This window comes from Prionailurus viverrinus, chromosome A3 (assembly GCF_022837055.1).
Source record: "Prionailurus viverrinus isolate Anna chromosome A3, UM_Priviv_1.0, whole genome shotgun sequence".
In the NCBI taxonomy this organism is placed as follows: domain Eukaryota; kingdom Metazoa; phylum Chordata; class Mammalia; order Carnivora; family Felidae; genus Prionailurus; species Prionailurus viverrinus.
This window is the reverse complement of record NC_062563.1, coordinates 68,178,666-68,205,522: the sequence shown is the minus strand read 5'-3', so window position 1 is coordinate 68,205,522 and position 26,857 is coordinate 68,178,666. Positions and strand designations below refer to the sequence as shown.

Here is a 26,857-nt window from a genome sequence, read left to right as displayed (position 1 = left end):
CAAAAATCCTAGTAAGGCCTATGGCTTTGTTTTTAATGAAGAAATGGAAATTAATGGCCCACCAAACCTTTTGCCTCAGAAAGTGGGCTGAAAGAAAATGAAAAACAGTAGATTATATACCATCAGAACCATGGAAGAGAAAAAGTGCTATTTTTCTCCACCTGAAAACTACTCAATTTTCTAGATACAAGTTGTAATTTAATTTTCTGCCCCAAATCTTGGGGGGGGGGGGGGGGGAGAATCCTATACTCTAAACCTCTACAACAGAAAGGTAAAAAACGACCAAAATATTCCACTCAAATGAAAAGAATTATTATGTGGCTCAACTTGGGTAAAAAAAAAAAAAAATCAGAAAATAAAACATCAAGATCATCCATTTAGGATCTACGTGGTATAGAACATTAATGGTGTGTTAAAACTCCATAGAATTTAACTTCAGAAATTTCCTAACCTTGGCAGATGCTAACAACTACTCTGGAAGACACGAAGAGTTGATAAAGAAAACGTCAATTCTGGAACTACAGAGTTTTTGCAACATCCATGTTACAGAAGTCCTGTCTCCCCATCCCTTACTACACCCTTTCTCATTCACCTGAGGGAATATGAATTATATCCATGCCCAGCATTCTGCTACCATTCGCTAAAAATGAAGCATACATTTAAAAATATATCCTTAATAAGCTACATACCAGTTCTGCTGTAGTAAAACTGGCAAGAGGTCTACCAGCAGGAATAACTAATGATGCTGCATAGAAAAAAAAAAAATAAACATTATACATCCATTACAATTTACCAATTTAATAAAATTGCTAAGTCTAGCTTATTTTTAAAAATATTTTCCATCACTAACATGTGACCATGGTGAATCCAAACTTCCTAATTCCAAGGGAGGTAAAAGAATTATATTTAATTTAATTATATTTTTCTCCAACAGCTTCAGATAAAGACTTTATAACTAACCTATTTTAAGTACCAAAAGAAAATATCTCATTGTAATCAAGTATACCATAGTATAGAACCCCATAAGAAAATACTTAGGTTGTTTTTATTAAGTCAATATAACTCTAAATCTCTATAACTTTTCATTGGGAAGGAAAAGTACTATTCATTCAAGTAGCACATTTCCAAAGACTACACTATTGAGCAAAATTGTGTACCCCAACATAAACCATTACAAATTTTACAGATTCAAAAGAATTTCCAGAGGTGCCTAAGTGGCTCAGTCAGTTAAGCAGATGACTCTCGATTTCAGCTCAGGTCATGATCTCACGGTTCATGAGATGGAGCCCTGCGATGGGCTCTATGCTGACAGTGTGGAGCCTGCTGAGGATTCTTTCTCTCTCCCTCTCTCTCTGCCCCTCCCCCACTCATGTATGCATTCATGCTTACTCGCTCACTCTTTCTCTCAAAATAAATAAACAGGGGCGCCTGGGTGGCTCAGTCGGTTAAGCATCCAACTTCGGCTCAGGTCATGATCTCACGGTCTGTGAGTTCGAGCCCCGCGTCGGGCTCTGTGCTGACAGCTCAGAGCCTGGAGCCTGCTTCAGATTCTGTGTCTCCCTCTCTCTCTGACCCTCCCCCGTTCATGCTCTGTCTCTCCGTGTCTCAAAATAAATAAACATTAAAAAAAATAAATAATAAAAAAAAATAAACAAACATTAAAAAAAAAAGGATTTCCAATTCATTTATTTCATCAAAAGCGATTTACAATTCTTTGGCCAAATAAAGCCAGCACAGCTACACAGTTTTAAGAAAAATGATTAAGAACATGTTTCCAGAAGTCTTTGCATGAAACAAGTATGGCTACTAAGAAAATTACAAGAGGACAAATTCTTAGAACACCAACCTAACCTGCATTAAAGTTGCCATCTCATATATCTTTTCTTTATTATCTACCAATTTTCTTGGCTATCCCTTTATTTATAATCCAGCTAAAAGGCTGGCCTAATGATTGTGAATGTAAGCATTAAAAAAGTAAGTGTAAACAACAAATAGTAACTCCAACAGAAAGACCTCGATTGACCAAAGTAACCTTAAACTTTGCCTCAAGGGTCATTTTAGCTGAACGTGACTCTTAGAATATCACTCTGCCTTTTCTTTAATAAAAATAACAACACCTTAGCATGTTTATGCAGCACATATGTATTAAATGTAATGTTTATTAGGTTCTTTTTTCACACACCACATTAAATTGTCCCAAAGATCTGCTTCTGACACTAGAACAGCTCCATAATAAACAAAGGAGTTCAGAAGAGCAAATATTTTTTAAACTAACCATCCTTCCCACATTGAGACAACAGAAGTGAAGCTACAGAGATTGATGATTAATGAAGTAGAAAATTATTTTTATCCTCCGTTCATCTATGGCTTTGCTTATTAACAGGCATTCTTTTAGAAAGGCTAAATTAGAAAGAAGTGGTGGGGCAGGAACACAATGGTATTAGTCTTAATTAGCTGAAGTAAGCGAAGCTTAAGCTGGTACAGCTGAAGCCACAGCCTGAGAGGAAACAAAAATCTGTTAATACACTGTTCTGAAGCAATTAAATGAATTTCTTGAGGAAAAATAGCAACAATCTCCCTCTTTTAAATACCTTGCAATAAATCCTAAAGGATACTTTTCTATACTTACATAAATCAGAGCCAAAAGAGAGTTTTAAGAGTTTCTTTATAGCTTTCAGAATAAAAGCATTGAACAGTTTTACAGAGAAGTTTCATACTGCTCCTACTTAATTTTGATACTAAATGCACCATTTACATACTTGCACAAATTATATATACTATTATATGTGCCTGAAACATGCTTTTTAAAACACTCAAGATGTTTTCAATAACCAATTAAGTTTTAAGTGAATATGTGTTCTTAATTAAAACTAAATGTCAGAATTTTGGTCTTCATGTATATATTCTAGAGATGTTAGATATCCCAAACAATAGGCTTTACAACATAGAAATAATTCAATCCCACAAATGTAATTTAAGAAATTCTGTAAAAAGATAGTATTACATAATAACATTACTAGTGTATTTATTCCTATACACTAACAAGTTTTTGATACTTCAAGGCAGTTAGTAATTTCATAATTCTTGGTCCTGCTTTGAACCATTCCTAATCTTAATATCCAAGTCACATGACTCAGGAAGTGAAAAGACTGGTCTATCTTCTTCTTTGTCACTACTCATTACCATATGCATGTCTCCTGATAACCAAACTGAATATTCTAACGCAAATCACATCAAGAACCAATAGCACTGCTGAAATTTTCACCAGATTTAAGTTCAGGAACAACTGGAAATATAGTCTGTACCTGAAGTTTGGGAGTTTTGATGCTCAAAGATGAAAGCCATGACAAACTTTTCAAAATTCCTATTTTTCCTTTTCTTGCTCCCCCAAATGACTAATGAGTTTCAGCAAAAAGACTGTATAATATGAATACCAAATAGCACAAACTGATTTGAACTGCCCTAGAAATAGGGCATAGACCAAGTGACTCCATGTCCCAGTTTACCCAGGATAGTCCTAGTACATACCTATTATTCTGAGGTTATTATTAATGGAATCCCATTTCTCTCTCAAAAATGGATTACAGGCAAAGACTCAGAATAGCCAATATGACATTCAAAGAGGAAAACAAACTTGGAGGACTGATAATACCCCACTTCATGACTTACTAGAGAGCTGCAACAATCAAGACAGTGTTGGCACTGGAAAAAGAACAAATAGATCAGTGGAACAGAACAGAGAGCCAAGAAACTGATCCACCTAAATATGGTCAACTGGTCTTTAACAAAGGAGCCAAGGCAATACAGTGGCAAAAAGATCATCTCTTCAACAAATGGTGCTGTAACAAGTGGCCATCCAATGCAAAAAATTGAAACTAGACACAGACTTTATACCCTTCACAAAAATTAACTGAAAATAGATCAGACATAAATGTAAAATGCAGAACTACAAAATTCCTACAAGATGGAAGAAAATTTAGATGACCACATGGCAAAGACTTTTTAGATGCAACATTGGAGGCACAATCCATGAAAGAAATAACTGATAAGCAGGGCTTCATTAAAATTTAAAACTCTGTGACGCCTGGGTGGCTCAGTCAGTCAAGCGGCCAACTCTTGATTGCTTTCAGCTCAGGTCATGACCTCACAGTTCGTAAGTTGGGAGCCCAGCGCTGGGCTCCATGCTGACAGTGTGGAGTCTGCTTGGGATTCATATTCTCTCTCTCTCTCAAAATAAATAAATACACTTAAAAAAAATTTTTAAGCTCCTTTGCAAAAGACAACGTCAGGATAATCTGAAAAGCCAAAGGTTGGAAAAAATGCAAAATACTTATCTGATAATGGGCTGTTATCCAAAATACACAAAGAACTCTTAAAACTCAACTACAACAACCAAATTAAAAAATGGGCCAAAGACCTAAACAGACACTTCACCAAAGAATATACGAATGGCAAATAAGAAGGTGCTCCATATCATATGTCATCAAGGAAATGCAAATTAAAACAATGAGATACCACTACATCCCTATTAGCATGGACAAAGTCAAGAACATTGATAACACCAGACGTTGGCAGGAATCTAGATCAATAAGAACTCTCACTATTGCTGGTGGGAATGTAAAATGGTACAGTCACTTTGGAAGACAATTTGGTGGTTGCTTATAAAACTAAGTATACAACCTAGCAATCACTCTCTTGGGGAGTTGAAAACTTACATCCACACAGAAACCTCCACACAGATGCTTACAGCAGCTTTATTCCTAACTGCCAAAACTTGGCAGCAAGCAACCAAGATGTGCTTCAGTAGGTGAACAATTAAACAGTGACATATCCAGACAATGGAATATTATCCAGTGCTGAAAAGAAATGAGCTATCAAGCTTGAAAAGACGTGAGGGAATCCTAAAGTCATATTACTAAGTGAAATAAGCCAATCTGGAAAGGCTACATACTACATGATTCCAACAATAGGACATTCTGAAAAAGGCAAAACTATGGAAATAGTAAAACTATCAATGGTTGCCCTGAGCCGGTGTGGCAGGAAAGGATCAACAGGGGGAGCACAGATTTCCCGGAAAATGAAAATACTCTGTGTGATACTATAATGATGGATACAGGTCATTATAAATTTGCATAAACACATAAGACATGAAAAACCAAGAGTGATAATATAAACTATGGACTCTGGGTGTTTATGATGTGTCAGTGTGGGTTCATCAATTGTAACAAATGTGCCACTCTGGTGGGGGAATGTTGATAACTGAAGAGACTATGCATGAATGGGGCTAAAAGGTGTAGGAGAAATCTCTATCCCTTCTCCTAAATTTGTCGCCAATGTAAAGTTCTGAAAAAAATTATGTCTTTTTTAAAAAGTGGATTTTAAACTATATATAATCACCCTAAAAATAGAACAGCAGTTCACAAATTAGACTGTGCAAACCCTTGGGGGTCCATGAGACCCTTTTACGGTGTCCACAAAGTCAAAATTATTTGTATAATACCAAAACAATAAAAATTTCATTTTTATTCATTTCTCACTAAATTTTGTTTTTTGTTGCCACTTGCACTTACAGAGCAAAGCACTGATGAGTAAAAGTGAAGGCACATTAGCATGAATTAAGGCAGCAGCACCAAACCTGACCTGGCCACTGTATTTATTCTCCACTGCCATTCACTCACAGTAAAAAAGACAAAAATAATAACAATAAAACTGTTCAACTAAAGAAGTTCCTTAATGCAACCATAAGCAATTATTTTTATGAAATTTCAACACCTAAGTATACATCCCTTTAATATTCTGTGGGATGAAAGGGGAAGAACACATAAAGCATTTCTGCAGCATCCACCAGTACACGGAAGTACATGGAAAAGCACTGGTGCTTTTATTTAAGCTGGGAGCTGTAATCTAGCCTCTTTGTGTTAAACACTGTTTTGCTTGAAAGAATAACTGACACAAACTACAGTTATTCAGACATGGATATCTGGCAGACATTTTTTGAAAATGAACTAAGTGTGTCCATCACCTTGACGAAACGGACAGTGTTTGACAATGATAAAATTCAAAGTTTCATCCCCAAATCTCAATTCTGAAAACCTTACAGCCACCACAGTGAGCTTGATAGCTTCCCAATATTTAAACACTTTTCTGATGAAATGTGGAGATATTAATATGATTTTTTTACCTTGCATAAGGAACAATATTTCAAATGCGTAACTCAGTGAACCAATTTTTTCCAAATAACCAATGTATGTTACAAAATTACACACAGGTTCAAGAGCCATTCAAAGTGTAAGACACACCAGTGAACTTTAACATTACAAAAAAGTCTTTTGGTCAAGTTTCAGATTCCACCCTGCAGCTAAGCTCTCAGAAACTACCACTTGTGGAGTTTTAGTGTACTATCAAGTTATCTGAAAATGCTATTAAAATACTCCTCTTTTTCCAATTATACATCTGTGGGAAGCTAGGTTTTCTTCATATACTTTAGCCAAAACCATATATCACAACAGATTTAATTCAGATATAGATATGAGATATTAAAGACATTTGCAGAAAAGTAAAGTAACACCACTCCTGTCATTAAACATTTTTTATTCTGGAAAATGCTTACTGCTAACAAATATATGTTATGTTAACATATGATCAATTTTTTTATTATAAACCAAATTTTTTAAAAATTTCTCAGCTTTGGGGCGCCTGGGTGGCTCAGTTGGTTAAGCGTCCAACTTCGGCTTAGGTCATTATCTCGCGGTCTGTGGGTTCGAGCCCCGCGTCGGGCTCTGTGCTGACAGCTCAGAGCCTGGAGCCTGTTTCAGATTCTATGCCTCCCTCTTCCTCTGACCCTCCCCTGTTCATGCTCTCTCTCTCTGTCTCAAAAATAAATAAATGTTAAAAAATTAAAAAAAAAAAAATTTCTCAGCTTTATTTTTTTAAGTAGGCTCCATACTGAACTTACGACCCTGAGATCAAGACCTGAGCTGAGATCAAGAGTCAGACACAACCAAGTGAGCCACTCAGGTACCCCTAAATTTCTCAGCTTTAATTTCTGATATGGTAAACATATTTACAACTTCTGTTAAAAAAAAAAAAAAAAAGTTCTTTGAGGCCTTCAATTTTAAAAGTACAAAGGGGTCCTGAGACCCAAAAAAAAGGTTGATAATTGAAGATACAGTAAATTATTAACCAAATGGATAATACAGTCAAAGAAAATATGACAGGGCAAAAAGCTCTAAAGATGGAACAAAGGCAAATGACTTACTCCATTGTAGATTTAATTTGAACTTGTTATCAAGAGACAAAAAGGTTGCAGAAGTAAGTTAGTTTAGGTTATTTTAATCGGGCCTTTAAAAGCACACAATGAGAAGGTATAATTAAGAAGTACTTCAATTTTACAAGGCTATTTACTTCAAGAATTTTATTGTAGGAAACCTAGAAATGAAGGGGGATAAAAACAAGGCCTGCAATGCATTTTTAAAGGATCCATGTACTTCCTCCTAAACCTTTTCATTACAAAATGATGTAGAAGAGAATAAAAACTGTCTTGTTTAAATGTAATTATTTCTATTATTCTAACTCTCAAGACAGAATAATAATCAAGTGCTGAGTGAAAGCCAGACAGACATATTAGTTGCAAGACTATTTTGTGATTTAAATCACTGGTAATATTACCATCTTGCGGCAAAATCAAGTATTGCAATTTTGAATGACAAAGAACCTGTAAAGTGTTAACTGCTTTTGATAAAAGACAGTCAAGTCTTTTACTCCTCCACGCTGGCCACTCTCCAAGTCGCTCCTGGGTAAAAAATCTTTAAAGTTCTTCAGTAAAGAATAAAGAATGTTATTTCAATAGAGAAATAAAAGGGACGACCTAATAAAATAGTTGTTAAAAACAGAAGCATAACCAAAACCTAGTAACTGATGTAAAATGTTTCAGTGCTTCAACTTGGTAATTAAAACTGCCATGGTTAATTCTTATAAAGCAAAGTTATACTTTATAAGCATAGCATTAGATAAAATCTATGTTTGGTAATTCAATATTATTAACTTACTTTTTAAGTTATACTTGCTGCCACACTTAAATTCTCTTGTTTTGTCATAAAGAAGGTACTAGCCTCCCTACTATTTTCCCTTCACCTTGGTCCATTTGATTTTCTTTGGAATTTTCCCAAGGATGCAATGAACAACCTAGTTATTACTGACAATCTAATCCAAAATCTACCCTGGCTTCTTGCAGACACTGATCTATTTAATTTCAGCTAAACACAGTAAAACCCATGTCTGTGTGTGTCTGCATGCAGACGTATACATATACACACATTGGGATAGCATAAAAATTGTAAGAATCAGAAAAGAATAAAGGATAGAAAGAGATCACAGCATTATTTATCTTTTCTTAGCTACTTTTTTCCAGTTTAAATGGATATATATAATATGGAAAATTATTTCCCTTAAAAGCAGAGGTTTAGATGAAGTCCAAGAATAAAGACAAAGTGCGCAAGGTGCATTTCTAGCCATTATATAATATCCAAAACAGTGAGGTAGTCTGAATAACCTCTATATTCTTCTTAACTCTCCATTTTGCTTCCAAAACAATAGCAGATTTATAATTTATACAAGCAAGAGAGAAAGAATTCACAACCATGGAACAACCCATCTTTCCCTCTGCTTTTTCAGCAATGGTGGCTGGGTTGTTCCATGACTCAACCCAATCAAATTCTCTGAAATAACCAATGGATACTCACAATAGCCCATCAACTATGAAACTTGTTCCTCCAAAGTAACACATGGTCACCTCTGCAGACTTTAATATTAAAAAAAAAAACTAGTTTGAATAACCTAATTTTTGTTGCCAATAATTACATGCAGTGACGATTTATTGTTTATTTAATAGTAATGATTTTGAGGTCCAAGCCCTCTCACCTTAAGAAAATTACCCTAATTCAAAACCACCACCAAATGAGAATTTGTTCTCAAAAATCCAAACAGTACTAATTTACTAGCTGTATCCAACCTGTTGATGACTGTAACGTTTGGTGCAAGCTGTTTGGCAACTGAAGGGTGAACACAGGTGAATGTGTACTATTTCTGAAGAAGTCTTCTGTTGCTTTAGACTGCAAAACCTTTGTTTCCCAGAGCTGCAGAGACAAAAATGTTTGCTTTTTAAAAATAAATAAAACATTAAGATATTTTTTTCTTTTTAATTTTTTAAAAAATTGTTAGCTCAAAAAAAAAAATTGTTAGCTCAGGGGCGCCTGGGTGGCTCCGACTTCAGCTCAGGTCATGATCTCACAGTCTGTGAGTTCGAGCCCTACATCGGGCTGGCTGCTGTCAGCACAGAGCCCACTTCAGATTCTCTGTCCCCCTTCTCTTTGCCTCTCCCTTTCTTGTACTCTCTTAAAAATAAACATTTAAAAACACAAAATATCAGCTGATGGCAATTAAGGGGTTAAACAATTAAGGGGTTAAAACTATAATTTATCAGTTTCTTAAGATGAAAAAAACAACAAAAAAGGAAACTTGTATTGTCTACAAACCTGCTTCAAGACTTTTAAAACTTGCTCCTCTATACCTTCTTCAGCAAATAGATCCCGCACTCCTTCAATTACATCTTCAATTACAGATCTATAGAGTTTAGGCTAAATAAAAGCAATTGTTAAAGTTTTAAACTCCCAAGTTTGAATGTATTCAGCCTTAAAAAGACATGCAGTGTACATTTTCTTATGGTTTAAAGAAAAACCACCATAAGGATATTTACTGGTGCAATCTACTCCCAATATAGCTTCAGCTGTCCATAAATTGTCAGCTTCTGACCCACAGCCTCATTCTATCTACGAGGCTGACTTACAGGACTACAATCAAGTATGAGATAATAATCTTATCAAGATGTTAGGTTACAGTTGGGTTACTTGATTTTTCTGTCAGAATTTAACCCCCACTCCGCCTTTTAAAAAGGGAAGTTAATTTAAAGCAGATGGAAATCAACCTTCTGTCTTCAATTTACTTTTTTCTCAGAGGCCAAAGTAGCTTCTTTTAAAGTTCACTAGATTACTTCCACAAATGTAAATTGCAAGCCCTAAGATTGAAATGAGCACTTGGGGCACCTGGGTGGCTCAGTCAGTTAAGCGTTCAACTTTGGCTCAGGTCATGATCTCACGGTTCAGGTCATGATCTCACGGTTCGTGGGTTCGAGCCCCACATCCGGCTCTGTGCTGACCGCTCAGAGCCTGGAGCCTGCTTCGAAATCTGTGTCCCTCTCTCTCGCTCTCTGCCCTCCCCCACTCGCTGTCTCTCTCTCAAAAATAAACTTTAAAAAAAACTAAAATAACAAAAATAAAAGATTGAAATGAGCACTTACAATAGAGTAACCAAAGCCTATCCCACTTCCAAAATATATGTAGTCCAAAAAAATATTCTGAACCACTGCCAAAGAAAAGTGCAACTGCACCAAAATGGAGTCATAACAGAAACTAAGGAGGACATGAATGAATTATAGCCTTCCACAAGACTGTGGCGATAAAAACTCTGACATTCTAGGACTGCTCTTTCATACTACCCAGTGAATACTCTAAATACTCCTACTCACACCAAGAGTAGCTAGGTCTTTAATCCTTTTAAACATCCAGGATAAGCTTATGAATAGGCCAATCAGTAACATTTAAATAATACGTTATTCACAGGCATATCCATTAAGATTAAGTGCCCTAGATTAGTTGCTTCTTTTAAAACAGTTTACCCTGATAAAGGCATACTAAATTGATGCTTCAATGTTAGTTCCAGCTAGTGTGATCACATTTAAAGCAAGAAAAAAAACTCTTGGGGGCTACAAATTTCTTTTAAGATCCACCCTCAGAGTATAAGAGGGCATCAAAAATAACCCATTAGAACACAATTTTTCAAAAGCAAAAGAGGTATTGAACATACTTTCTCTTCTGGAACTACAGTTAGACTTTATACTCTTTCCCTGCTACCTTTATTAAAACTATGTATAGTCCAGGAAATTCATCTTAACCTCTTGTCAATTTAAAAGAAAACACTCACACCTTCCTTGGGGTTCATCATCAGATAAAATGGTATACATGGTAAGCTTATATTCAAGCCTGACATATCTTAAAATAATTAACATAAAAAAATAGACACATATTGAAATAATAACATGTCTCTAAAAATGGACCTTTTTATGCTGCATATGTATACATTGAAACCCATAAAAATAACAGCAACAGAGCTGGACAAGCACACTCACTGCCTTTCACCAAATGTGAAGTTGTTCAGGTGAACTGAAAATAAAGGTGAATCCTTTTTTTACAATTCAGGTTTTTAAAAGTGACAGAGCGTTTCACAAGTGCCATTTAGCCTGTCAATTCTCATTGAGAGGTTTACGTACCTCTTAAGGGTAGGAGAACAATGTTGGTGTTTAATTCCAATTGTATACTTAAGTATTAAGATGAAGGATGGGGAAAAGGCGGGGGGGGGGGGTGTAGGCAAGAACTCGAAAAATATGCAGTAACACGTTAGATCACATTACTTGTTATTTCAGATAAATAATATAGCTTAGAATCCACAATGGCCATACCAAAATTAAGAACTGCAGTTAGAGCACAACTGAACTTGGGAATTTTCTAAACACAGAGGAAACTAAAAGGGTTAATCTGAGTTCCAGGTCTAACCACTTCTTCCAGATAGCTTCAGTGTGGGTGAAGAGGGAGGGAGGAGAGGCCCCGGTTCCTCTTGCGGGGGCCAGTCCCAACTTCCGGCTGAGTTACTTATCCTCATCGACCTCCTCCAACACTGACCCTCACAGCCGGGGCCGCTAAGGGAAAGGGTTTCTGAAAATCTGTGAAGGGCCAGGAGGCAAAAAAGAGTGTGTAGAGCCGGGCCACCGTGATCCCTGGCCCGGCCCTCCCTCTACACAGAGCACAGGCCAAGGGGCCAGGCCAGTCCTCCTTACCACGGGGTTGACGCAGGCCATGATAGCGGCTCCGGTGCCTCCCCCCTCGCGCCTGCGCAGCACGCGGTACTCTGCCGAGGCCCACTCCCCGCACGCTTTGAACGGTGGCCAGCGGCTTGCACGTTGCTACGCAGGGACGCTGGGGGCGGGGCAGGGGAGGAGAGAATGTGGGCTGAGCAGGGTACACCAAATAGAGGGGAAGAGGTTGGCAGGCTTGAATCAGCCAAGAACCCAGCTAAAATGGTCCGATTAAGTGTGATCTAACCAGCTTTCGGCCATTCAGCTGACCCCTGAAGAAACTTTATTTTCTCAATCTGTAAAATAAAGGCTAAGAAAATAGGGGAGACACGATGCAGTGGTAGATTCCAGTTCACCTTCAGCTTGGAAGGGGGGTGGGCTAGGAAAGTGGGAAGACTAGTGGCATCTGCCCTCACCTTTTACCAATTTTCACCCTTCCTTCTACGCCCCACTCACAGCTGAACTCCAGTAAAAGTATAAAAGAGCTAAATAATTCTAAAATTGATTGTCAAAGTGTAGAAGAGCAACATTAGCATCATCTGGGAACCTGTTAAAAATGCAAATTATTGGGTCCCACCCTAGACCTAGTGAATCAGAAACTCTAAGGATGGGGCCCAGCATTCTGTAACTTTAACAGGCTCTCCAGACGATCCTGATGGGTGCTGAAATGAGATTCACTGTCCCAAGACAAAGATTCTCAGCTTTGGCTGCACATTGAAATCACCTGGAGAGTTTAATAACCATTTGGCACCTGAGTCTCACCCCAGAGACTCTGATTCCACTATGCAGCTTAGGTAGAGATGGAGTGTTAAAGTCAGCACCCCACTACAACCCAGGCTCTTTTCCTTCTCAGGTAGAAATCACCATCTCTTGACCTGCAATAATTCCCTCCCTCCCCTGAAAGGCAGAGCATCTAGGAGCATACCTTGACTAGGGCTGAGGATACATCTAAGCATAGATAACGTGGAGTCTTAAGAAAGAAAGTCATCTATTGCCACTACTCTGCCTTTTAAATAGCCTTTTTAGTCTGCAGATAGGTCCTGACTTAACCAGATGGCTAAGTTATTTAATTATTAAAAATCATATCAGGTTTTAAATTGGCTGTTTATTTATTTGTATAAGTTCAGTAGAGCTATTTATGCCCTACACTCTGTATTCACTTTGCCTGGGCCAGGTACCTTATGATTTGTGAGCTTCAAGCAGCTGATTTATATGGAGCCCTTTAGAAGGCTTTCTGAAATTAAAAACTATCTGAAATTTCTTTTACAAAAAGCCAAGAATTTTAAAGAGTAATTTCTAATGATAGTATCTCTACCTGGCAATTTACTACCAGAAGTATGCAAAATGATTTATTTGTCACCCAAAATACAAAAGCTAAAAGCAGTCATTGGATAAATCCAATTAAATTATTCAAGCTGAGAAATAAGAAAGCTGAAAGATCTCTTGTTTTCCAACCTTTCATAGCCAAGTTTTAAAACCTTCTTCTTAAATGCATATGATTGGTAATCACCTAACAGCATATTGTTTTATATTACTTCCTTGTATATTTTACCCTTCTCAAGGCTATATTGTAGACCATACATATTTCTGAAATTAAATTTGAACCTTAATACCCATAAGAAGTGTCACTAAGAGTTGAATTGTTATTGCTTAGTATACTTAGTAGACTCAGGTCAGAGAGGCATTATGTATCTTTGGCAGAGAAATGTCAGCAACTTTCCATTTGCCTCTTGTGGTCTTTCTGGATGATCACTAGTAGGTTCAGATATAATTTGTTCCCAATAATAAATAATAGCTTTTAGAGGAGGTATACTTTAACCCATGTTCTAGGTGAATCCATGTTGTAAAATCTGTTCTGGATCTGTGGTAGCCACCATTCATGATGGCCCTAATGATCCTCACCTCCTGGCATTCACAACTTTGTGTTGTCCCTCCAACACTGTACCATGGTTTGTCTGGGTAGCAAATAGGATAAAGCAGAAATAATGTTGTATCACTTCTGAGATTAAGTTAAAAATGACTGTGGTTTCCTTCCTTGAGATTCCTTCAGATCATTCACTTTGGGAGACAGTAGCTATCATGTTGTGGGGACACTCAGCCTGTGGAGAGGTTTGTGTGGCAAAGAACTGAGAGTCCAGCCCATAGCTAACAAAGATCAGAAGCCTGTAGACAGTCACATGAGTAAGCTTGGAAATTGATCCTTCCCCCTTTAGGTGGTCCAAGGTGACAGTTTGACTGCATTCCTTTGAGAGATCTTGAAACAGAACCCTCCTCTAGGCATCTTGTGATTCCTAGTCCTGAGAAATTGTGTGAGATAATAAACACATGTCATTTTAAGCAGTTAAATGTGGGGATAATTTTTTTTTTTAACTCTAGAGAAAGAGCAGACAGCAGGGGAGAGGGGCAGAGGGAGAGTGAGAATCTCAGGCAGGCTCCATGCCCATCGGGGGTGGGGTGGGAGAGAGGGGTTGATCCCACAACCCTGCGATCACAACCTGAGCAGAAATCAAGAGTCAGATGTTCAACCAACTGAGCCATCCAGGCTCCCCTGGGGATAATTTGTTACACAGCATGAGATGCAGGGCCCATTGTCTGATTGGATTGTGACTAGTGAAGGCTTAGTTCTCCCTCATTGTAATCTCAGCACTTAAAAGTTTTTTTAATACCCTCATCAATCACAAGAGCATTTGAAAAGTATGTAAAGGAATCTTTATAGACTGATATCTGGTGGTGTTGACCCCAGGTTATCATCAAGCAAGCAAACTCTTATAGTCATGTAATGATCATATTTCTTTTGTCAATTTTTCAAACCCACTGGGTAAGTGTGTTGCATACACAAAACACTTTTGATGCTAAAATTGAAATTTCAATTCCCAAAACTTCAGTGAGGCACGTTTCAGTGACTATTTTTTATGTTAGTAAATAACCTAAAATGAGAATAAAAAAGGAATGCTGAGCTTTGGTCCTTCTTTGAGTATTCGGTTCTTTGAAATTATACCTGTGGCAAAGCATGAAGCTCTTCCCTAGCTGCCCATCACAATTTGGAACACCAGGTTTTCATTTTCTCCTGCTTTATTTAGAGATTATAATACATAATATTTCATTTATGATCGATGCCTGTTTTGCAACATTTAAGCAAATCTAATAATTGGATTAATTTCTTTGTATTCCATATACTCTAGTTATTTTTGCCCAGAGGTTTCAGTGCTACTATTACAAAAGTAAAGAAATAATTTCACTTTGCTTATTGTGAGAAAAGGTCAGATCTATGAAGTCCTTTCTCTGAATGAGAATGTTTTTTAAAAAATGTATTTTAGAGACAGCCCATTATCTTTTACATATTAAATTTTACAGTCAAATGCAGAGCATTTCAGTAACTGTACAGGCTTTAAATTATATATTTAATCAGTAATGAAAAATACAAGTTAGTCTCTGAGCACATGGCTTAAGGCAGCAACTATTCATAATTAGTTTCTGAACATTTTGCAACCACTGCACTAAACCCAGCAGTATTTCGTTTCTCTATCTGTTTGATCCTTCACATCTTCCAGGAAATGAAAATCCAGATAATCTCTGCCCCACCTTGTAACTTTGAAATTGTTACAGGTAGTTCTGATTTATGTATATTCTGTACTTCTGTAACATTTTCCATTTTCTAATCCAAAATCAACTTACATTATTTGAACATAAGATATTGCTTCACCATGATGAATTCCCTCTCCCCACCTCAAAAGGATTTCAGTTAAAATGACTGTGTCACAATGCTATGGCCAGCTGGTGACGTTATCACACAGTGTAATGCTGTTAATGATCACAGTACTGCCTATCTCAAAATGTTTTCACATTAAAGAGATGTATGTGTGGTGCACGTATGAAAATTAGTGATTATAATTAACTCACCAAAAGTATGGAGGATGACTTCCAACACAATGTTCCCCATGGCTACTTTTTCAACATTCTCATCAGGGGCTGATCAGAATTCAGTGACTTTCTAGCTAACGAATGATTCCATTTTCGTTCTTTAAATCACAATGTGTAAAATCATATATGAACATGAATTATTACCAAGGATAATGTCCATTGTCTTCAGTTAATTTTCCAAACTACATTTCTACTTAGAAACGAGGGAGGTAAAGACCAATAAAACTAGCTTTGTTCCAACAGTACTGTACTTTTCTTCTTATCTTATTTGTCTCATTTTATGAAGTAAATGGCAGCATCTTGAGTATTCTATATTGTTATCTTAGAGGCTTCAAATATCAGGGGAGGCAAGGAAAATATGGAGTAGACACACTTCTTCCTATTCCTTCCACTAAATATAGCTAAAAACTCTAGGTAATAGATATAAAACAAACACAAGAACATCATGAAAGGTAGAGAGAAGAGCATAGACCAGTTAGGGAATTTGCAACCCAGAGAATGACACAGCAGTGAATTCTCTGGTTTTTCTTTTTGTCTCATGTATCCCAAACCAGGTGCTGATGAAGCTGGCAGCCCAGAACACCAACAGTCACAGACAAAAAAGAACAAAAGCCTCTCTTTCTAGCCAAAGAACCAAGAGGCAGCAAGACAGAAAACTCTTTTTTTTTAAGTTTATTTATTTATTTTGAGACAGATAGAGCATGCACACAAGTGGGGTAGGGCAGAGAGAGAGGGAGAGAGAGAGGATCCCAAGCTGGCTCCGAGCTGTCAGCTCGGAGGCCAACGCTGAAGTCAAGAGTCAGATGCTTAACTGACTGAGCCACCCAGGTGTCCCAAAACAGAAAACTCTTAAACAACTGCTCTACTAGAAAAAAAAAAATGGCCACATCCTAAACCTGTCAGCGAAGGCAAAGTAGACTTCCACTCTTGTCCACATATAACAAGGTGCAGCCATTCCCATGATGTCATTGGGTACCACACGTGATGCCTGGATTTGCACTTCACCCAGCTATAGAGAAACATCCCTACCACCCACTGGGGTTGTCAGAGAAGGCCAAGATTTTAATTCCTGCTGGTGAGTGAGACCTGTCCCTTGCAGTGTAGCAGAGGTCATGTGAGAAGGAGCAACAAGGCACCATTTCCTGTCTCAGCTGGGGTGATGTCAGTGGAAGCCTGTTGTGAAGCATGAACTTCCCCCCTACCCAATACTAATGAAAGCTCCCCCCTCCCCTGGGGTGTCAACAGAGGCTAAAAGGAGAACCGGTCCTTCACCTCCACCTGGAAATACCAAGATGGCACTCTCACCTTCCCCCACTGACCCACTGTCACAGAAGACCTGCTAAAACAGTTTTAAATAAGATCCAGTCTCATAATAACCAAAATGTCCAGCATGCAACTGAAAATCACCTGTCGTCCAAGACCCAGGAAAATCTCAACTTGAAAGAGAAAAGACAATCAGTAGATACCAACACAGAGCTGACTAAGATGTGGGAATTATCTGACAAGGATTTTAAAGCAGTCTTACTAAAACTTCTTTGATGAGCATTCAAGCAAGCAATTAAATGAGCACTTTAAACAAATGAAAAAAAAAGTCTCTACAAGGAAATAGAAGATACAGAGAAGAACCAAATGGAAGTTTTATGACTGAAAAATAGAATAACCAAAGTAAAAATTCTATGGATGGGCTTGCTATGTGTTGGATTATATCTCCCAAAAAAGGTAGAGTGAAGTCCAAGTCTGCAGTACCTCAGACTGTGACCTTATTTGGAAATACAGTCATTGTAGATACAATTAGCTAATATGAGGTCATACTGGAGTAGGGTGGGCCACTAACCCAATATGACTGATGTCTTTTTCAGAGAAGGACAAAGACACACAGAAAGAAGACAGTCATGTGACAAAGAGGCAGAAATTGGAGGGATGCATCTACAAACTAGGAATGCCAAAGATACCAGCAAACACCAGAATCTAGAAAAAGCAAGGAAGAAATTCTCCCTTACAGGTTTCAGAGGGAGTATGGCTGGGTCAATACCCCAATTTCAAACTTCTAGCCCAGCTTCAAATCGAGATAATAAGTTTCTGTTATTTTAAGTTACTCATTGCATGGTAGTCTCTTACAGCAGCCCTAGGAAACTATACAAGGCTCAGCAGCAGAATGGAGAGCACAAAGCAAAGAATCCGTGAACTTGAAAACAGAACAATAGAAATAGCCCAATTTGAACAATGAACAGAAAAATAGACAATGGAAATATAAGTGTCTTTCTTGTCAGGAACCATAAAGACCAGGAGGAGGTGGGCTGAAAAGAACTGTCAACTCATTATCCCAAATGCAGTGAAAATATCCTTCAAAGAAAAAAGGGAAAATCAAAATATTCTCAAATGAAAGAAAACTAAGATTATCTATCACCAGCAAAGCTACCCTAAAAGTATGGCTAAAGGTAGTTCTTGAAATAGAAAGGAAATGATAAAAGGAGGAAAGAAAGAAAGAAAGAAAGAAAGAAAGAACAAACTAGAGAAAGAAAGAAAGAAAGAAAGAAAAAGAAAAAGAAGAAAGAAAGGGAGAAAGAGGGAGATAGGGAGGGAGGAAGGAAGGGGAATGAAAAATACAAAATGTGTAAATGTAACAGACTTTCCTTCTCTTGGCTTTTTGAATGTAGCAAAAGCTACAAAGAGAAATACATTAAAACATACTCTAGATAAATCAAAATGGAATTCTAAAAAAATGTACAAGTAACCAACAGGAAAGCAGGAAAAAGAAAAAAAAAATAAAGAACAGAGGGAACAAACAAAAAAATATAGGCACAAACCTGTGTTGGCAAGAATGTGAAGAAAGTGTAAACAGTGCAGCTAGTTTGGAAAACAGTTTGGCAGTTTCTTGAAAAATTAAAAATATATTTCCTATATGACCCAGCAATTCCACTCATACCCAAGAGAAATGAAAACATGTCCACACAAAGATTGGTACATGAATATTCATAGCAGCACTGTTGATAATAGCAAAAAAGTGAGGAAAACCCAAATTTCCATCAAATGATAAATTGTCAAATAAAATGTGGTATAGCCATACAATGGAATACTATTAGACAATAAAAAGGAATGAAGTACTGATACATGCATGAACCTGGATGAACACAGATACACAATATGAATGAGCTTCAGAAACATTACAGTGGAGCACCTGGTGGCTCAGTTGGTTGAGCATCCAACTTCGGCTCAGGTCATGAACTCACACTTCATGGGTTCAAGCCCTACATGGGGCTCTATGCTGACAGCTCAGAGCCTGGAGCTTCCTTTGGATTCTGTGTATCCCTCTCTCTCTGCCCCTCCCATGCTTATGTTCTGTGTCTGTCCCTCAAAAATGAATAAACATTTAAAAAATTTTTTTTAATATTATAGTAAGTTAAGGAAGCCAGAGACAAAAAACTTCTATTGTTTAATTCTATTTATGTAAAGTGTCCAGAAGAGGCAAATCTATAAAGACAGAAATTAGATTAGTGGTTGCCTGGGGCTGCGATGAAAAAGAGAAGCAACTGAAAATGGGCTCCAGGAATTTTGGGCAGAGATGGGAATGTTCTAAAATTGATTGTAGTGATGTGATGGTTGTACAATTCTGTGGATGTACTAAAAATCTTTGAATTGTACACTTAAAACAGGTGAACTTTGTGAGATACAGTCATCAAGAAAGTTGTCAAAAGGTATCAAGGTTTCAGGGGAGTTAGGGTGGACCGAATTTTTTTTTAATTACAGTAAAATAAACATGACAAAATTTGCCATCTTAACCATTTTTAAGTGCACAGTTCAGTGGCATTAAGTACATCTGCATTGTTGTGCAACTATCACCACCACCCATCTCTGTAAGTCTTTTCATTTTGCAAAACTGAAACTCCGTGCCCACTGAACAGTAGTAACTCTCCATTTCAACTTGGAGCTGCGTTTTATCCTTGTGTGGACAGGTCTAGGAAATTAAGCAACTGGTATTGTTTCAAATGCAGGAAAAAAACTTTCTGAAGCTACAGAATGGTTCCAAAATATGTTTAACAAAAGACAGATACTTTCATTTCACAACCAAAAACACCACTCCATTGGGTGTTGGGTATTCAATGAGAAACCATGACTCCTGGCCCATAGGAGGTGCTAAAAGCCTATGAAGAAGGCTTCCTTCTTCATTTTCAGCAGCTTTTAAAAATAAGATGGAATCAAATTTTAAAACAAACACTTTATTTTTTACATCCTCTTGAAGATATATGTGTTTAGTAAGAAAAAGTATATTTATATGTGTGATAGATTTTAAATTTCTTTGAAAACTGGGGCTGTGTATTATCTTTATATGTCTCCATAGTATCTCCACTACAGAAATCATTCATTGAATGTTACTGATTTGAATTTTTAGTTAAACTGCTCTAAAATGAGGGCGCTTGGGTGGCTCATTCGGTTAAGCCTCCAACTCTTGGTTTTGGCTCAGGTCATGATCTCACAGTTCATGGGTTTGAGCCCTGCATTGGGCTCCATGCTGGCAGTGAGGAGCCTGCTTGGGATTCTCTCTCTTTCCCTCTCTCTCTACCCTTCCTCTGCTCATTCTCTCTCTCTCAAAATAAATAAACTTAAAAAAAATTTTTAACTGCCATAAAATGGAATTTCTAGCCTATTTGTGGGGAAAAAAATAGGGACCAAAATAAAATTACCAATAGGAGAAGTAGTGCATTGATCTTCATTCATTCATTCATTCATTCGATATTTTTTACTCAACATATAGATCATAAACGCTTGCTAAGGGATCAGCACCATAGCATTGACATTGATACAACCATTGCCTACCACCACCCCTGTCTGTGGGCTTCTTCCCAGAAAATGGGAAATTACTGTAGGCAGAGTCACCCCAATCAAAATCCCAGATGGGAGAGAGGAAAGAAAACTACACAAGCAATTACAATGTAATGGGTTAGTAGTCAAAATTACTTATGAGGAGCACCTAACTTGAACAGGGAGAATCAAGGCGGCTTCCTGGAGTAGGACCCCTCAAGTTAGACTGTGGAATGAGCAAGGGATAAAGGAAGGGGGCAGGGAAGAGTGTCCCAGGAAGAGGGCGCTGTACAAGCCAAAGCTTGGCCAGACAAGGGAAGACATGGTGGGTTTGAGAAAATGAGAGCAGGTCAGTTTGGCCAGGGGATAGAGAACAACATAAGTTGGCAAAGTTAAGGCTGGCTGGTCAGTGTCAGATCATGGCTCCCCACTGACTGCAGCAGGGAGTGTGGATTGGACGACAGGCACACTGGAAGCGGAGGAGCAATTACAAGTCTGGGGGGTAAGGAAGAATCAGCAGCTCTGTTTGAAAAGCCTGCAGCAGGCGCAGAGGAAGAACAAGAGACCGACGTTGCTGTTGTGTATCCTTTCCTGGTGCTCAGTCATATAAGGCAAAGAGGAAGAAAGGGGTAAGACCTCAAGAGACTTGAGCAAGTTTGGGTGGCCAGGGTGTGGGGTGGAGATCCACCAACAGGGAAAAGGCAATAAAAAAAAGGGTGACAAACATCATCTAGTTCACAGTTTTACCTCAGGCCACTTCTGGTCCCAGTGTGAGTTTAATATAGAATTTGTCCTTTTCCACAATGAGTGCTCAGCAAAGCCTTTGAAAAGTGTTTCAGAAGATCTCAAAATTATCCACTGGAGAGGCAGGCTCTTGGCATTTAACAATGCCACTGTTTAAAGATGCTCTTTCCTTGTCCTTTTCATGGCACTTGAGGACCTTGGGGTGGAATTCTCTCTGAACAGTGTGAAAATATCAAAACAAAGCCCTACAGAAAAGGACAAGCACTTCTACTGGCACCATCGCCCACCCCCACACAGCCACTCACAGATCTACAGCATCTCTCTCAGAGATGAGAAGCAGAAAAACAGTAAATTCTACACCAGCCACCACTGGATTTCCCCAATCTGAACATGCATTCTTTGTTAGCGGGATTAATAATCTTCAATTCCAAAATCCCAAGAATTTCCCCATTTGGATCAATATAGTTCATATTTAAGCATTGCTACCAGTGAAGAACAGAAGTTGAGAAATACATGACCAAACTATTCAAGAAAATAAAATTAAAGTCAGTCTTTAAAAAAAATTTTTTTTTTGTTAACGTTTATTTATTTTTGGGACAGAGAGAGACAGAGCATGAACAGGGGGAGGGTCAGAGAGAGAGGGAGACACAGAATCTGAAACAGGCTCTAGGCTCCGAGCTGTCAGCACAGAGCCCGACACGGGGCTCGAACTCACGGACCGCGAGATCGTGACCACAGCCGAAGTCAGACACTTAACCGACTGAGCCACCCAGGTGTCCCTAAAGTCAATCTTAAAGGGGAGTCACAGATACCCCTTCTCTGTGGGAGGGTGAAAAGCTTCTGAATTCAATTCCATTTCTGGAAAAAAAAAAACTAAAAAATGATACCTTGGATACATATGCCTGCTTGCATCTGTACCCATAAACTCTGCCTTCCCTCCTATTTGCAATGGGTGAATTTTTCATCCCCTTATCTAAATCAGCCCCCACTAGCACCTCAGAGTCTATCCCCACTGTCTACTCAGAGATATGAGCCTAGCAATTTTCTTTCTGTCTTTGGCATCATCCATTTTTCTTTTGCCACCGGATCACTGCCAACATGCAGACATCCACTATCTAGGGGTATACCAAAGGTTAAAGAGAGGGTGGTCAGTCCCGGGTGCAGGTAATAGCGTGTGCATTGTCTATAGAAAATTTACATACAAGAATGAAAATGACTTTTAATCCGGTTGCTTTTTTCTTTTGCCACGTGCTGGCAATACTAAGCAATATCTGAGACACAACATTCCCCCACCCTGCTCCCGGCAACTTTTCGTTGGTACAGTGTTCTAAACAACAGCTGGAATCACTGTTGAGTTTTAATAACACACACATAAGCTTCAAATCAGCACATGTTAACTTCTTACCATTTCATGAACATAGAAGTTAATCTGAAAAATCCCCAGTTATACAGTTAAACCCAGGACATACAGGGACTCAGATATCCATATTCATTTGGGGAATTCCTAATGGTCCAGAGTCATCCAAATTTGCTTCAGTTCCTGTCTCCATTCCCTTTGGAACTACATATTCCTAGGTGGAAACTATCAATTCACAATAAACAATGACCAGAAAGATGAAAAAGTAAAACTTGAGTTACTTCATTTTTGTCATTCTGTGTGACTCTCCTGTGTGCCATTTGTATCTTTAAATTTAAAAGAATGAAACAGTAGGATGCCTGACTGGTGCAGTAGGAAGAGAATGCAATGCTTAACCTCAGGGTTGTGAATTCAAGCCCCACATTAGGTACAGAGATTACTTAAAAATAAATAAATAAACTTAGAAAATAAATACAAATAAATAAATAGAGAGAGAGATACAGTGTGAATGGCAAGATGTAATAATTTTTGCTTGAGAAGTTTTGTTTGGTTGCTCTATACATGAAATATTTATTGTATTTGAGTAATAATACCTTTAAAATTGAAGTCTATTCTTCTATTTTAATTATTAATTATTTTAAAACTGAAGAAGGAATTAAGAAAACAAAACATTTAATTAGCATTGCCTAGATTGTACCTATTGCAGCTATTTTTGTGTTATTAAAATTCATGTATTAGTTACTGGACAACTATTTACATAGAATGTTATTATACCAGACAGTAACACAGAACCAAAGTACAGACTGTTGGGTAAATATAAAAACTACCAAATAGTTGTATTGTTTTCATCCTGCAGGAACCTAGAGGAATTTGTGGGTGTTCACAAGACTGTGAAACTAGCAACTAGTTCATAAACTTTCTGAATTTCGTAACAAAACCTGAAGTGAGATCTCCATACCAACATGAAATAACACTGGCTGGTGGAGACTAACCAAGAAAAATTTTAAAGCAAAATAAGAGGTGATTGAAGCAATGGCTGGAATTATTTCAAAACCTGTGATGCTTCCAACACCACAAGTACAGTTAATGGAAACTCTGAAGAATGCAAGCGGGCACATCCAAAGCACCTGATAGAAACAATGCAAGATTCAGACGACATGGACTGAAAGATGACAAGGAATCACTTCCTAGAAGTATTGACAATGAGGAAGAGAAGTGAAATTTTAGTAAGAGTCAACATCAATCAGATTTACGAAAACAGGACAAAGAGGATGGACTTTGGTCTCAAGGCGAAAGGGTGTTAAACAGATCTCATCCTCACCAGCTACTGTCCCAATGTTCTTATTTACAGCAAAGCTCCTCAAAAAAGCCATCTACTCACGGTCTCTACTCCTACTTGAGTTGTCTGCCAACGTCACCGATGATTTCCACGTTGCTAAATTCAAAGACCAATTCTTAGTCTGCGGCTTATACGGTCAGCAGCATTTCAGGTAGCTGATTACACTTATTCCAGTGAGGTACTCTTCCTCCATCTCCTTTACTGGATCATCCTCGTTTTCCTGACCCCTAATGTTACAGTCCAAAGACTCAGTACCTAGACCGCTTCTACTTTTTACACTCACTCGTAGGCAATCTCATCCAGTCTTACAGCTTTTAGTGCCAGGGTCTCTAAACATCCCATCTCTGGCTCAACCCTCTTTCCTGCCTGGTGTATCTACCTGGATGTCTGATAGGCCTCTCAAGGTCGACACATTCAACCTGCATTTCTGATCTTTCTCCCCAAACTTTCTCCTATAACTCTTTCTCTTCTCCATAAAAGACAGCTCCCGTTTTTAGTTGCTCAGGCCAAAAGTCTGGGAGTCAGTTTTGTTTCCTTCTTTCCACTACACTGGGAGCCCAATCCAATCCATCAGCACACACTACTGGCTCTGTATTTCAGACATGTCCTGAGTCCAACCATATTTCACCCCCCATTACCACTCCCAGGTACCATTGCCTCTCACCTGGATTATTGCAATAGCCTCCTAACCACGCACTGCTTCTGCCATTACCCACTTTTATGTCCACAGACTCATCATAACATGTAATTCAGTTCATGTCACTCATCTGCACAAACCTTCTAATGGCTCCCGTCTCGCTCAGAATAAAATCAAGTCCTTCCCAAAGACTACGCCCTACGTGATCTGCTTCCCTCACCCACCCACAACCTCTCTGATCTCTCCCCCAGCCATCCTCCCGTTCATCTGCTCCCACCACCCAGCAGCCATCTGCCCTCCTTGGTGTTTCTCCGATAAGCTAAGCACACTCAGACTTCAGTGCCTCTGCAAAAGCATTTCCTTCTGCTGGACACACCCTCCTCTGGGAGATCTTGGTCACTTGCTTCCTCACTTCTTTCAGGTCTCTGCTAGAATGTCATCTCATCAGCGAGGACTTCTGGGGCCAACCTATCTAAAATGGGTTTCAATTTTCTGCCATTCTGTTGCTTTTTTCCACCCCCTGCACAGCAATAATCACAACACGGTATCCGTGTACTGTCCAACTTCCCCACTATTAAATATCTTCCACAAGAAGAGGAATTTGCTGTTTGGTGATTGCGTATCCCCAGTGCCTAGAAAAATGCAAGCACACAGTAAGCACACAATAAACATTAGAGTCAGCAAGACAACTAATTAGAACAATGGTCTCATAGCATTTTGAGGTGATTCAAAGTGAACACTTAAAGCAGCCGATGTCAAGCAAGCCTTCTGTACTTCAGAGTGTGGAAGACACCTTTGGGAATGCCTGATGTGTTTAGCCACATTCATACACTTACTCGTGGAAAAATATTGTTCTAACAGGCTTTATAAGAAAATGACAACATCCACCCAGAAAGATTTCTGGAAGACAGTGCCTGTCTTAAAGAGACAATGCTCATTAGTAGTCTCTGAGGACTATACGGGGTGAAGGCTTATCCTTGAGTCAAGACAGTATGGTATAGCCTCCTGAAAGCATACATTTGCTTACCTAAGAAGCTAAAAGTACAATCCTGCACTAGAGCTTTTTACAGACCACACCCAACTTGATACATGGCAACTGAAAGCTCAGAAGTCAAACAGGATGGACCCGCTGTAATATTTTTAAAATATTTTAAAGGAAGAAGATTTAGAGTTTATTAAGTTAAACAAAAATTGTTTGAAATCTGTTGAGAAGCAAGGCGCTATTTTTTTTTTTTTTTTGTCTCTGTAGTACTCAAAAATATTTAGATATAAGCATGGTATTTAAATCTCTGGGATGTGTAAAATTGTATTCAACAGCATTTTTAGACAGGGCATTAAGAATACTTAAAGTGTTTGTCTACTGCATTAATTTTAATTATAGTCCACTGGACTCACAATGGTTTGAAATGCTTTACAAAATGCCCCCAAGATCTTTTATTAATCATAATACAAGCACCACCAAACTCAAAAGCTCGAACTCTGGGTAGCAGCAGCTTGCCTGAGAGCGCCCTCTTCTGTTTCAAAAGTATATGGCAAATTTCATTACGTGGAATTCACAATTCTGGGCAGCACAAAATGGGCTTTTCAGGGAAATGTCGACAAACACAATCATATTATTTAAATATACTGTCCTCCCACCTGAGGTTTGTCAGGCTGTTCTGGAGCAGATAGAGGAGAGGAAGATGAGGGGAAAGTTGCAACCCCAGAAGTTAATGGTGATTTGCATTTCATCCCCGGGAAATCTCTGAGAAATGAACTTTAATCTAAAACATGAAGCAACTAGTCTAATCTGTTTTCCTTTTCCTTACAGACAGAATCCGATTTTAAAGGCAAAATATTACCTGCAGCTTTTATCTAAGGTATTCTCTGTAACTCAGCGATTTGCTTTCTGACTTGCAATCCTGTCTTGCTTTAAAAATTAATGTACAAATTCATATTTAGATGCTAGTTCTAAGCAGGAACGTACTAATGCAATTATAATCAGATAAACCTTTTGTTCCATATAAACTGGGAAAATATGCAGGGAATGAGGTTGAACCTTATGAAATTGCCATTAAGAATGGGTAAATATTGCCCATTTCATATGGTTCAATC

General features: G+C 38.2%; 2 protein-coding genes across 5 annotated transcripts in view; one reads left to right on the top strand and one right to left on the bottom strand.

Moving 5' to 3' along the window:
- GTF2A1L (general transcription factor IIA subunit 1 like) overlaps positions 1-12,054 on the bottom strand; it is a 42,478-nt gene extending 30,424 nt beyond the window's left edge. The window contains exons 1-4 of one of the 2 annotated variants that reach the window (XM_047852147.1): positions 11,948-12,054; positions 9,534-9,635; positions 9,011-9,134; positions 690-745 (exon numbers count right to left, since the gene is read on the bottom strand). In XM_047852147.1, coding sequence (XP_047708103.1) covers positions 690-745; positions 9,011-9,134; positions 9,534-9,635; positions 11,948-11,968 — 303 coding nt within the window. In that variant the 5' untranslated portion in view covers positions 11,969-12,054. The remainder of the gene's footprint in view (positions 1-689; positions 746-9,010; positions 9,135-9,533; positions 9,636-11,947) is intronic. The other variant, XM_047852148.1, reaches the window with a different exon arrangement.
- LHCGR (luteinizing hormone/choriogonadotropin receptor) overlaps positions 1-25,901 on the top strand; it is a 119,278-nt gene extending 93,377 nt beyond the window's left edge. Inside the window, exon 11 of one of the 3 annotated variants that reach the window (XM_047852143.1) lies at positions 23,644-25,901. In XM_047852143.1, coding sequence (XP_047708099.1) covers positions 23,644-23,701 — 58 coding nt within the window. In that variant the 3' untranslated portion in view covers positions 23,702-25,901. Of the gene's footprint in view, positions 1-3,587; positions 4,101-16,440; positions 16,561-23,643 lie in introns of those variants that run through there. The other 2 variants (XM_047852145.1, XM_047852142.1) reach the window with 2 other exon arrangements.
- The last annotated feature ends 956 nt before the right edge of the window (positions 25,902-26,857 follow it).